The sequence below is a fragment of the Myotis lucifugus genome, unplaced genomic scaffold, assembly GCF_000147115.1.
Source record: "Myotis lucifugus unplaced genomic scaffold, Myoluc2.0 scaffold_413, whole genome shotgun sequence".
Lineage (NCBI taxonomy): Eukaryota > Metazoa > Chordata > Mammalia > Chiroptera > Vespertilionidae > Myotis > Myotis lucifugus.
This window is the reverse complement of record NW_005871461.1, coordinates 525311-537063: the sequence shown is the minus strand read 5'-3', so window position 1 is coordinate 537063 and position 11753 is coordinate 525311. Positions and strand designations below refer to the sequence as shown.

Sequence of the window (11753 nt, the reverse complement as noted above, 5' to 3'; positions counted from 1 at the left end):
CTGAGCCCGAGCGCCGCGCCCGCCGGCCCGGCCCGCCGCCGCCTGCTGGACGTGGCCGTGTGCGCCGACCGCGCCTTCGCCGTGTACGCCGTCACCAAGTTCCTGATGGCGCTGGGGCTCTTCGTGCCCGCCATCCTGCTGGTGAACTACGCCAAGGACGCGGGCGTGCCCGACGCGGACGCCGCCTTCCTGCTCTCCATCGTGGGCTTCGTGGACATCGTGGCGCGGCCGGCGTGCGGGGCCCTGGCCGGCCTGGCGCGCCTGCGGCCGCACGTGGCCGACCTGTTCAGCCTGGCCCTGCTGGCCAACGGGCTCACCGACCTGAGCAGCGCGCGCGCGCGCTCCTACGGCGCCCTGGTCGCCTTCTGCGTGGCGTTCGGCCTCTCCTACGGCATGGTGGGGGCGCTGCAGTTCGAGGTGCTCATGGCGGCCGTGGGCGCGCCCCGCTTCCCCAGCGCGCTGGGCCTGGTGCTGCTCATCGAGGCCGTGGCTGTCCTCATCGGACCGCCTTCTGCGGGTGCGCCCTTCAGGAGGGGGTGGCGCCGCCGAGGGCCCCTGAGCCCGCAGGAAGCCCCCTGCCTGTAAAATGGAACTTAGAGGGATGACCCGTCAGAGGAGACAGCCTGGTGGGTGGGCTCCCCTCCCCGTGGCTTACTAGCCCTCCTCCAAGCCGGCACCACCAGCTCTGGGTGGGGACGGAAAAGTACCAGGAAGCACCAACATTGGTAGCCGCCGGCTCACCGGGTCATCTCCGGCAGCGGGCACAGAGAACAAATGCGCATTCTCCTTCTGTCGCTGGGGAAACGGAGGCACAGAGGCCTAGTACCAGCTTCAGTCCCAGAATTACAGTGCAGCCCTGCCCGGCACTAAATGCCTGGCCTTTGAAACACTTGCTCTGAGTGCTTTAGTGGCCCAGCCCCTGAGTGACTGGAACAGGGGCCGTGTCTTTGGAGAACCAGTCCTGGGGCCAGGAGCGGAGTGGGGGTGCTCAGGGTGCTCACGTGGAGAAGGAGGGGCGCCGGGTTCTTCCCCTGTGCACACTGCCTGCTGGGCACTCGACACTCATCACCTTTTAGGAAATCGTCCTGAGGAGGTGGTCCAGGAGGGCTTCCTGCAGGCGCTGGCATGAAGGCAGCCCCACAAGGCAGGGCAGACCCCACAGAGGGCACAGGGTAGACTCGCAGGGGGCAGTGTTCCTGCACGAGGAAGGCAGGAGCTAGGGCCGGGAAGGTGTGAGAAGGACATTCGTATCTTCCTGGGTGGTTGGGTGACCCCTAAACAGCAGGAAGCCTGGCTGTGAGGCGGAGGGAGCTGTCAGCTGCAGGAAGGGACCCATGGCAGGGAGAGGTCGCCTTTGCTGGCGCCCAGCGTGCACTGAGATGGGGTGAGCTGCCCATGCTTCCAGGGCTGGGCTAGCTGAGTGCCCTCAGCAAGACTGGTCACCTCACCTGACCCAGTGGGAACCGCAAAGCCTTTGAAACCATGTATGGAGGACCCCAAGCTTACTACCAAAGGCCAAAAAACCAGCCCTCCCCCCTCAACCAGGCTTAGAGAACCAGCTGCCATTTTCCTGTGTAGTTCCTAACCCTAACCCTAATCCTAAACTATAACATAGCCCTAAACCATAACCCTAACCCTAAGCCACAACCCTAACCCTAAGCCATAACCCTAATCCTAAGCTATAACCCTAACCCTAAACCATAACTCTAACCCAAGCCATAACTCTAACCCTAACCTTTAACCATAACCATACCATAACCTAATAGGCAGAGAAGTCACGTGGGCTGTGTATGGGTGGGACAGGGACCAGGAAGACAAGTTTGGTGGAGTACTGCTCAGAGGGACTCAGAGGGGCTCAGGGGGCTCAGGGGGCACAGCTGGCTCAGGGGTCACTGGGGCACTTGCAAGGTCACAGAGATGCAGACCCAGGGGTCACAGGCCGGTGTGGACAGCCACAAGAATGTCCCGGAGAGGGAGGAGCCCACGGAGGAACCACACTTTAGGGGAAAGTATTTGCAATGAAAAGGTTTTCCCGAGAATGACAGTAACATGTGCCTGTGATGGAAAACTTGGATAATGCAGAGAAGGGAACAGGAGTGACCAACCCACAGACCCTGTCCCAGGTCCCAGCCCTGCTGAGCTCAGTGTTGGGTCCCAGGAGGAGCAGAGGCGGCCAGGGGGTGGGGCGGGGGCGGGGCCAGTGGAGAGCTGAGACTGGCCCCTGAAGGTTGGTGGAAAGAGCAAGAGTTGGGGGGCCCCGGGAGAGCGGCTGAGCCGAGCCCCTTCCTTCCCACTCCTACCCCGAATCTCCCAGCTGCGTACCTCGCAGGGCACATGTGGGGTTTGCATCTGCGGGTGGAGGGGGTGCCTTGGAAACTATAAAGTGCTGCCTCACCATGTCACTGAAGAACTTGACGCCCAGGGAAGTCAAGTGGCATTTTTAAGGTCTCAAATGGCAGAACTTGTGTGGGGTTTTGATTCTGTAAAATGGGAATCAAGACTGGGGGTGCAGGGTGGGGCCCCCGCTTGTCCTTAACCCCCCTTCCCCACCCCAGGCCACCTGGTGGACGCGCTGAAGAGCTACGAGGTCATCTTCTACCTGGCGGGCTCCGAGGTGGTCCTGGCCGGGCTCTTCATGGCTGTGGCCACCAACTGCTGCCTGCGCCGCGCTCAGGACGCCCCGCCCCGCCCCGGCACCGAGGGCGGGGCCAGCGACTCGGAGGACGCTGAGGCCGAAGGGGACTCCGAGCCCCTGCCCACCCCGGAGCCCGGTGTCCCTGAGGCTCTGGAGTTGCTCAGCCCTGGGGCTGGGCCCTCAGAACCCGAGGTGGAGGCAGAACCAGAGCCAGAGCCAGGGCTGGACCCGGAGTCTGTGTAGCGCAGAGGCGTGGGGTGGAGAGCTAGTGACTGCAGACACAGGGCTTCCCTGGCCGAGAGAGGCTGCTCAGGGTGGTCACCCTGGGGATCAGGTGCAAGCTTCCTCCCTGTCTGCCCCGCGAGCCATGGCCGGCCCTGCCCCTGCTCAGTGAAGCTTTTGAGCCCAAATGGGCCTGAGCGCTGTGAAACTCAAGTTCATAAAGCTCAGCGGAAAGACAGGTTCTGTTCCTGCGCCTCCGCTGTGGCTGTGGCTCTGGCTTCGACCTGGGGAGGGGCGGGTAGGATGGGACAGAGATGGGGGAAGGTGTTCCCAGACTGAGGCCTGGGGTGGGCCTGGCCCTGGGCTCCCACCAGCCCCAGCCCTGCCCACTGGCAGCACCTGCCACTGGAGCGTGGGGGCTGCTTGTGGAGGGGGACCCAGAACCTCTGAGAAAGAGCAGCGTCAAGGACGGGGTGAGGCCTGGCGCTGAGGCTGGCAGCGACCCATCCTGTGGTCGCCTGGGGCGTGGGGCCAGCACTACCCTGCTGCCTCCTGCCAGGCGTCTTCCCCTCCCCTTTGAGAGGGCCCCTCTCTCTAGGATGCAAACTCGGGTGTCCTGGGGCCTTTGTCTCGGACACAGGTCCCTGCGGGCACCAAAGGGCTGCCCCTGAGGGCTGCCCCTGGCGCCTGCTTCCCGAATGGGCGTCCCGGGAGGTCTCCTGCACCTGCGGTTTCCCCACCTCCACCCCCAAGAACAATGGTTCCCTCTCATTTTAACAAACACAGAGAGCAGACTGTGCCAGGCCCCGTCCCAAACCCTTAACTGGACTCATCTAGTCCTCTGAACAGCCCAACAAGGCAGGTGCCAGCATTAGCCGTATCACAGAGAGGGAAACCAAGGCACAGGGAAGTTAGGGGGAACCCAGCATCACAGAGGCCGACTGAACCCCAGGCTGCCAGTTCGTTTGTGCCCTTGGCCTCGCTGGCTGCCCCTTCAAAGGTGGTGCCGTCTGACAGCTCTAGGGACCCACATGGACCTGGTGACAGCCCGTCCCTCCCTCCTGCTCCCAACCTGCTGGCAACCCCCTGCAGGTCTCCACCCCGTGGGTCACTGTCCTGCAGGGGCACTCTGACAGGGACAGGGCCGCTATCAGTAACCATACTGGCACCGCATGGGCACTGGCTGTCCAGGTGAGGCAGGACACATGGCCACCCCGTTTCTACCGCCCCCCGCCCCCCAACAAAGACACAGGGTGCTCTGCGCATCTCCTCTGGGCTCCTCCCAGGGCCTCAGAAGGGAGCACCTGGAGTGGCCCGGCACCCTGAACGTGCTCCTGTTTGGGGCCTCAGGGCCTCCTGACCGAGCGTCTGTCCTGCCCATCCCCAAACAAAGGTTGAGTTCGAGGCAGAGCCCTGAAGGATCAAGGTGAGGGCGGGTGTGACGGGCGCCACACACCAGCGAGCCTAGCAGGCAGGGGAACCGTCTTTTGGACAGAACAGAGCTGCGTCGATCCCACTGTCTGTCCAGTGTGGCCTCAGCAGGAGTCCCCTCTGTGAACAGGGACCGCGGTGCTGCCGGCAGTACTGCTGTGAGGACAAGGCACGTGAGGCCCATGAAGGGAAGGGCCGTCACCCTTGTTGCCCACCCGCCTCGCGATCAGGCGATAAGAGGGGAGCGGAGAGAGGCAGGTCTAAGGCCGCTGCAGAGCCTGGCTCCATCTGGATTTGTTTATTCAGTACAGGCCCAGCGCCCAGCCCTCCCCCGGGAAGTGGCTGAGCTGGGGAATAAAATAAATAAAGGCCGCCGAGGTGTGCGTGTGACGGGGCTGGGCCAGCCTGGGGAGGCGAGGTGTGCTCGAGACATGGGCCCGGCCTCGGCTGTCCACCCCCAGCCCCCACTCCAACGGAGGTGCCCACAGGAATGGGCCCTGGACCGCCTGCCACTGCCCACCCCTCTTCCCTTCTGCCCTCTCGCCTTCCTGGATCAGGTCCAGAGACCGAGCTCTCCTGGCTGGGGCGATGGGAAGGAGGGGGGGCCCAGTGTCCAGGCCCGAGGTCGCAGCCTGTGGCCTGGCCTGGGGGGCCCAGGTTCGCTGTGCAAGGACAGAGGAGCAGGGAGGCAGGCGCCCCAAGCCAGCAGGCCTTTATGCGCCACCCTGTTGCGTGGCGGCCCAGCCCCCGCTCCCACGCTCTCGTCCTCCCACTCACCCTACCCCCCAAATCCGCACCCCACAGCGGGCGCACTCAGGAGTCACACCAGCTCCCACCCTTGTCCAGGGGCCCGGCAGCCCCTCGCGCATCCCTGGACGGCTCCCTGGCTGCCGTGTCCTCGTCGTCTTCCTCCTCGTCCTCCCCGTCAGTGAACTCGTCCTGGCCGGGGCCGTAGGCCAGCGTGGTGTGGGCCAGGTCCACCTCGATGGGGAAGACGTCAGCGTCACGCAGCACGGCGTAGCAGTCGTTGTAGTACTTGGACATGGTGGACACGAAGCGCTGCAGCTGGAACACGATGTCCTGGACTGGGCAGGAGAGCGGGTGGCGAGGCACCAGTGGGCCGGCTGCCTGCCTTGTGGACTGGGCCCTCCAAGCCTGCCTGGGCCCGCTCCCTGCCCTGGGCTTCCCATCGTGCACCTCCTGGGCCTGCACAGTACCCAGGTCTCAGGCTCCCACTGAGGGAACAGAGGAGCCCTGCCAGGGCGGGTGGGTGTGGACTGCACCCCAGGGAGTCCAGTCCCACCCAGTCCAGGCTCTGGGAGGTGGGTGTGCCCCTGCCAGCTCTCCCTCTTGGGTCTGACAAAGCACTGCATGGCAGGGCCTGGCCCTGGGACGTCACGTTAAAATGTTCCCTTCTGGGCCTCAGTTTTCCCAGCTCTGAAATGGGGAGAAGATGGTATCCACTCACCACAACGAGGATGGTGTGTGGACTGGCTGAGGGAGGACATGACCCTTGGGCCCCCGATCCCCACCAGGCCCCTCACCATGCTTCTGGTCCAGCAGCTCCATCTTCTCCAGCACGTCCTTGCGCATCTGGGAGAAGCGGGCGCGGGCCTCCTGGCGGCAGCGCAGGATCAGGCGGTATTCGTAGTTGCCTGTGCTGACCCGGTACAGGGGCTCCCCGAGGGCCTGGGGTGGGGAGGGGCACATCAGGGACCTGGGTGGGGCGGGATCTGCTCTGGGGCAGACGGGGCAGGGGGCACCACATGGCACCTTTCAAAGCTACCAGGGCTCCTCACTTCTGAGATGCCAGGGATTTTGAGAAGCACTTAGTTACAGCTTCATGAGAAACAAAACAAACCCTTGCCTCGTTAAATAAATGAACACTTAGTTATAAGATAGATCCTGGTATCAAAAATATTACAGATTCAGCCCTAACCGGTTTGGCTCAGTGGAAAGAGCATCGGCCTGCGGACTAAAGGGTCCCAGGTTCGATTCCGGTCAAGGGCATGTACCTTGGTTGTGGGCACATCCCCAGTAGGGGGTGTGCAGGAGGCAGCTGATCGATATTTCTCTCATCAATGTTTCTAACTCTCTATTCCAGGGGTCCTCAAACTTTTTAAACAGGGGGCCAGTTCACTGTCCCTCAGACCGTTGGAGGGCCGGACTATAGTTTAAAAAAAAACTATGAACAAATTCCTATGCACACTGCACATATCTTATTTTGAAGTAAAAAAACAAAACGGGAACAAATACAGTATTTGTATTTGCATGTGGCCCACAGGCCGTAGTTTGAGGACCCCTGCTCTATTCCTTCTCCCTTCCTCTCTGTAAAAAATCAATAAAATATATTTTTAAAAGTTATTACAGATTTAAAAAATAAAAAAGGCCTCTCAGGAGTGTAGAAAGCCCCCTTTTCCCTGCAAGAACCTCACACAGTCAGGGCAGGGAGGGGGGCGGGGAGTGGGCACAGGGGACGGTCCCACAGCAAGCCTGCCAGAGGGCCCGGGGTGGGGGGTAGCCCCACGTCTCCAGGAATAAGAGCCCGGCCAAGCCCCCAGGCCTCTCCCAGGCTGGCCTGACCCACCCGGTGTCCTGACAGACCCAGGGCATTCTTGGGGCTCTGTGAGGCAGGCAGGGAAGGCTGGGCACCCCGACCCCGTGACACTCACAATGCAGCTGTATTCCTCGTCGTCCATCTCCTTCACCTTCAGGCAATATGACTGCGTAGGACAGGTGAAGCCAGGCTGTCAGAGTGGCCGCACCTCCTGGATGCCCACCCCGACGTCCCCAGTGCCACATGCCACACTGCCCCTAGGCCACCCAGGGGAGCAGCTCTGCCAGGCTCCTGGGCCTGCAGGCTCCTGGCTGGGACAGGCTGGGCACCAGGGAAGCTGGCAGCAGTGCTTCGGGGGACAGGGATGCAGCCCCTCACGCAGGCTGAGCCTTGCGGGGTGGTCCCTGATGGCAGCACAGGGGAGGGCACCCATCTGGGAGGGTGGGAAGGGCCTGAGAGGCAGCCCACTATTTACCAAACTCAGGTCCCACGGGATGCTCTGGGGAAGGTTCCGTGCGAAGCAGCTGGGGAGACCCGCAGACTCACGCTGCTCATGGCCTGCCAGAGGCTCCCGTAACGGAGGAACCCGCTCGCTTAATGCAGCCTTTTCCCTCGACTCCGCAGGACCACAGAGTCACCATTAAACATAACACCATTAACACCCCTTGGTAACCACTTTATAAACACGGACCTCGTCTAACCCATTATTAAAAGTGACCAAAGAGCCAGAGGTCCAGAGTGAGGGCCCTGCCAAGGTCCCAGCCCCTCCCCAGGCCCTGTCCACCTCCTGCATCACACTCGACAGGCTCCAGCCCCGCCCTCCCCGGAGGCTGCAGACCACTCACCAGGTACTCAAACTTCACGTCCAGGTACTTCTTGATGGTGAGGCGGGTGTCTGGGATGGCTTTGTTGAGGTACGTGTTCAGATCCGTCAGCATCTGGAAGGAAGGGGAGAGTGGGCCGATGCTGAGGCCCCCACAGGCAGGGGTCAGAGTGGCCAGGGCGACAGAGAATGGCACTGACGCGCCAGCCTTCCGGTGACTCAGAATGTCAGAGCCACCGGGCGCTGCTAGATCGTCTTGTCCATTTCAAGGATGAGAAGCCAGGCCAGGCCAGGGCAGCTGAGACTCCACGGGGGAGCGAGGGCCACAAACCACCTGGAGGTCAACCTTGGCCGAGGCCACGGTGCTCGACGCCAACTGCATGACCCACCCCCCTGCTCTGCCCTCACACAGGCGCCCACGTGACCTACCGGCTTGATGGTTTTCAGCAGCCGGATGCCAAACTTCTCGATGCTGCGGTGGGCGTCCGCAAACTTCACAAAAGCCTCGCTCGCAGCCGGCTGGGGCTCCCGCACGCCAATCACAGAGAACACGTCTCCAAAGGCTGCAAGACAAGTGTGCCCTGAAGGCTGCCCTGACCTGGCCCTTAATGGAGAAGCCAGGGATTTGTGGGGGAGGGGCAAGGAGGGGCATGGCAGGCTGGGGGCCAAGGTCTGCACGGGGCCTACACCCCAAGAAAGGCGTGTCTACACCCCGAGGGAGCTGGTCTACACCCCTAAAGTAGGGATGGGGAACGTCCAGCCTGCAGGCCATATAAGGCCCGGGAGACCATCCGGTCTGGCCCTGCCAAGGCATTAGGGGTGAGTTAATTAACTGTCTGACCAAATAGGGCAGCTGACTTTTTTCATCAGCACAGACGGACCGATGGGGCTCGGACAGGTGACCGTGCCCACAGGGACCAGCAGCTGGTCAAGGTGCCCCCAGCGTTGCTCCTTCCAGCACCTGGACGTGCCGCTAGAGCTGGCCCTGGCCGGTGCTGTGATGTCTGCCTGAGCACGGGCATGAGGACCAGGGACAGCAGCCACACCTTCACTTATGGGGACACTGAGCCCAGAGGGGGGCAGGGGTTTGCCTGCGGTCATGCAGCTCGTTTGGGGGCACCTTACCCCGGTGCGTCTGCGACAGCTCATAGAAGGCCCGCAGGAGGGTCTTGGTGTGCTCTGTCATCCCTGTGGGAGAGGCCACACGAGGGGGGGGGCATGTGACGGGGGCGACCCTGGCCCAGGACATGGCCTCCAGTCCACCCCACCGAGGCCTGCACTGCTCCTGAGTGCACCCACTTTTCCCACAGCCCCCCCCCAGACCCAGCACGAGATGCCCCTGTTGACGGAGCCAGGACAGGGCAGGAGTGGGCGCGCCTCCTATGGGCTTTCTCTCTGGAGAGCATGCCGTTCTGGGGGCCTTCGCTACGTTTACACGCGCTTTCACTTGAATGCTTATGTGTATATACTACTTTTATAACCAGAAAGTGTCTTAAGACTTTTTAAAAAGAATTGTTAATGGCCACGGTCCTAGAACTTTCCGGCTGGCATTCCTACCCCCCACCCCCGCCACCGTCTTTGGAGCAGGCCTCTGGGACTCCGGCCAGCGCTGCCCACCTTTATAGAGCTCAGCCGTCCGCTCCAGCTCCTCCAGTCTCTTGACAAGCCCATCTGTGGGGATCAGAGAGAAGGGGGTGGGGGTCAGGGGTCTCAGCGAGCAATGGGGGGAGGGCAGAGGCAACCCGGAGGACAAGCAGGATCGGCACAGAACGGGGTCCTTGGGGGAGATTTGGCACCTCAGGGTCAGCTGGGTTCAGAGGTGTTAAACAGCTCAGAACACCCAGATGAGAGGCAGGGCTGGCCCCCCAAACACTCCTAAGACAAGCCCCCGCCCAGAAGGCCAGGGCACATGGAAGGGGCAGATGGGTGATAACACAGGTGCTTCCAAAAGGCATGTGAGAGACGGTCGGCGTCCCCCAAGGCCAGCCTAGCAGCCACGGCGCCCATCCTGCTAACACGGGCTGCACTGCCCACGGCCAAGGAGGAAGGCCGTCGGGGACAAGTGGGAGAGACCAGTGGACCGACAATCGGTGTAACCAGGCTCCATGTGGCTCCCAGCACCGAGCAAACGTGACAGCTCAGAGGGGGAGCGATCTGGGGAGCAGGAGGAATTCTGGAAGCGCTAGGGCTGAGGGAGAGCTCCCGTTAGATGGGGCCTTGAGCTTCACCTTTGTGTTTATCCAGCACCTACTGTGTGCAGACACCAGGCTAGGCTGCAGGAATGACTGGGTGAATGAGATCTGAGTCATGCCCTTGAGGCTCACAGTCTAGTGGAGGAGCAGACAATGGCCAGCCGCTGCCTGGCAGTGACAGGGCTGCAAGGGGAGGGGTGGGAAGGGGGCAGCTGCCTCATTCCAGGAGCTGGAAATGGGGGCTGTGGATTGCCAGGGCTGAGCAGCCTTTCAGATTAGAGAGGGACGGGCAGGGAGCTACCAGACAAGCTCAGGGCAGGGCAGTGAGGAGCGGTACCGTGTGGGGCTTTCTCTAGCCATGGGTGCCACCCTCCACTCCGATAGGATGAGGCCTGCACACCCCCCCTCCCCCCAGCGCCAGCAGCAACTGCAGACCAGGGGCCCTGTCGGTGGCTTGCTGCCCCCCTCAGCCCGCCCCTCCAGGCCCCCAGGCAGGGTCGGGCCTTCCTGAGTTACTCTGCTGTGAGCAAGGCTCCCTGCACCCCTCAGTCCTCCTTCCACATGCGCCTTTGGGGCAGGGACTACTTCCCTCATCCCCCCTTTTTATACTTCCCTCATTTCATTACAAAAACAACGGGGGACAGAGAGGTAAAGCCACTGGTCAAAGGCACAGGGGGGCTGTCCGAGCTGGTGTACTCTGCCTGCCCCTGTGCTGGCCTGGAGGGAGCAGCAGGGGCCGCCCGGCCTTTCTCTGGACAGGGAAGGCGGCTGTGGGAGACTTCAGGGGAGGAAGGCTGGGCTCAGGGGGACGGAGGGGGCAGCCTGGAGGTCTTCACGAGGCGCTGGCCCCTGGCTGGCTCCCCAGAGCCTTGGCCCCAGGCCAGCCTGGCGGGAAAGGAGCACGTAAGCCTGCTGTTGCTTTTAGCTGGGTCATGGGACATCATGACAGCTTCAATTTTAGAAACACTATTTCAGGCCGGGAAATTGCAAGGTTCAGGGGGAAAAACACAACAATCAGTTCTAATTCCATCTCGACGCCTGGTAACTACAGTAACGGGGATTTATAGACACCGAGAGGCCGGAAATAGCAGCCTCCACTCTGAACGCCACTTGGAACAGGCTCAGACCCCACCCCCACGCCCAGCCAATGAAGGCCAGCGCGCCCAGCTGAGCCCACCGTTCCTATAGGTATTTATATCCACCACGGCCAGCAGAGCTGCTGCTGTTTATAAACTCAGGCGGATGACGGAGGAACAGGTCCAAGTGCCTCGCTGGCCACCCTGGGGGGAGCGTGTGCACACGCGTGTGGGTGTGAATGTGCGTGTACATGGCGTTCTCCCTCCAGGCAGCCGCCTCCAGCCCAGGCAGGGCCCGCAGCGCCGGCTGAGACAGGGCAGCAGCGCCACCTCCTGGAGAAGGCCGGGCGGGGAGGGCGGTGCGGGAGCAGTAGGCGTGCTAGAGCAAGGGGGTGAGGGGGGCACAAGGGGCAGGGGCGGCGCTGAGCCCTGGTTCTGTGAGAGCAGCTGGGCAGTGGCGGGGGTAACAGCTCGGGAACCGGGAACCGGAAGAGGCACCTCCCCGCTGTGCTGTCTCCTCACGGGAGCTGCGCCTGTGCGTCCTCACCTGACCACCGGGGACGCTCTTTGGGAGCTGGAGCGCCTCCGGGGATAGAGAGGCGACTATCAGCCCCAGGGGTAGAGGCCAGGCCCGAGGGACCCACAGTGGCTGGGTGGCAGCCACGATGCCGCTGCCCCTGGGAGCCTGGGCCCGGACCGAGCTGGAGCTGGTGTGAGGGAGGGACTCACCATTGCACAGGATGGCCCGGCTCAGCCCAGGGAGCTGGTGTGAGGGAGGGACTCACCATTGCACAGGATGGCCCGGCTCAGGCCAGGG

The 11753-nt window shown here is 62.4% G+C and overlaps 2 protein-coding genes across 2 annotated transcripts in view; one reads left to right on the top strand and one right to left on the bottom strand.

The window, feature by feature from the left end:
• The window catches only part of SLC16A8 (solute carrier family 16 member 8), a 4427-nt gene extending 1430 nt beyond the window's left edge, over nt 1–2997 (top strand). Inside the window, exons 3-4 of the mRNA XM_023743779.1 lie at nt 6–517; nt 2556–2997. Of these exons, the coding sequence (XP_023599547.1) occupies nt 6–517; nt 2556–2878 (835 nt within the window). The 3' untranslated portion in view covers nt 2879–2997. The remainder of the gene's footprint in view (nt 1–5; nt 518–2555) is intronic.
• Nucleotides 2998–4547: 1550 nt separating this feature from the next.
• Nucleotides 4548–11753, bottom strand: part of PICK1 (protein interacting with PRKCA 1) — a 15303-nt gene continuing 8097 nt past the window's right edge. Inside the window, exons 6-13 of the mRNA XM_023743778.1 lie at nt 11666–11716; nt 9286–9339; nt 8794–8856; nt 8098–8231; nt 7691–7783; nt 6961–7011; nt 5833–5977; nt 4548–5373 (exon numbers count right to left, since the gene is read on the bottom strand). Coding sequence (XP_023599546.1) covers nt 5102–5373; nt 5833–5977; nt 6961–7011; nt 7691–7783; nt 8098–8231; nt 8794–8856; nt 9286–9339; nt 11666–11716 — 863 coding nt within the window. The 3' untranslated portion in view covers nt 4548–5101. The remainder of the gene's footprint in view (nt 5374–5832; nt 5978–6960; nt 7012–7690; nt 7784–8097; nt 8232–8793; nt 8857–9285; nt 9340–11665; nt 11717–11753) is intronic.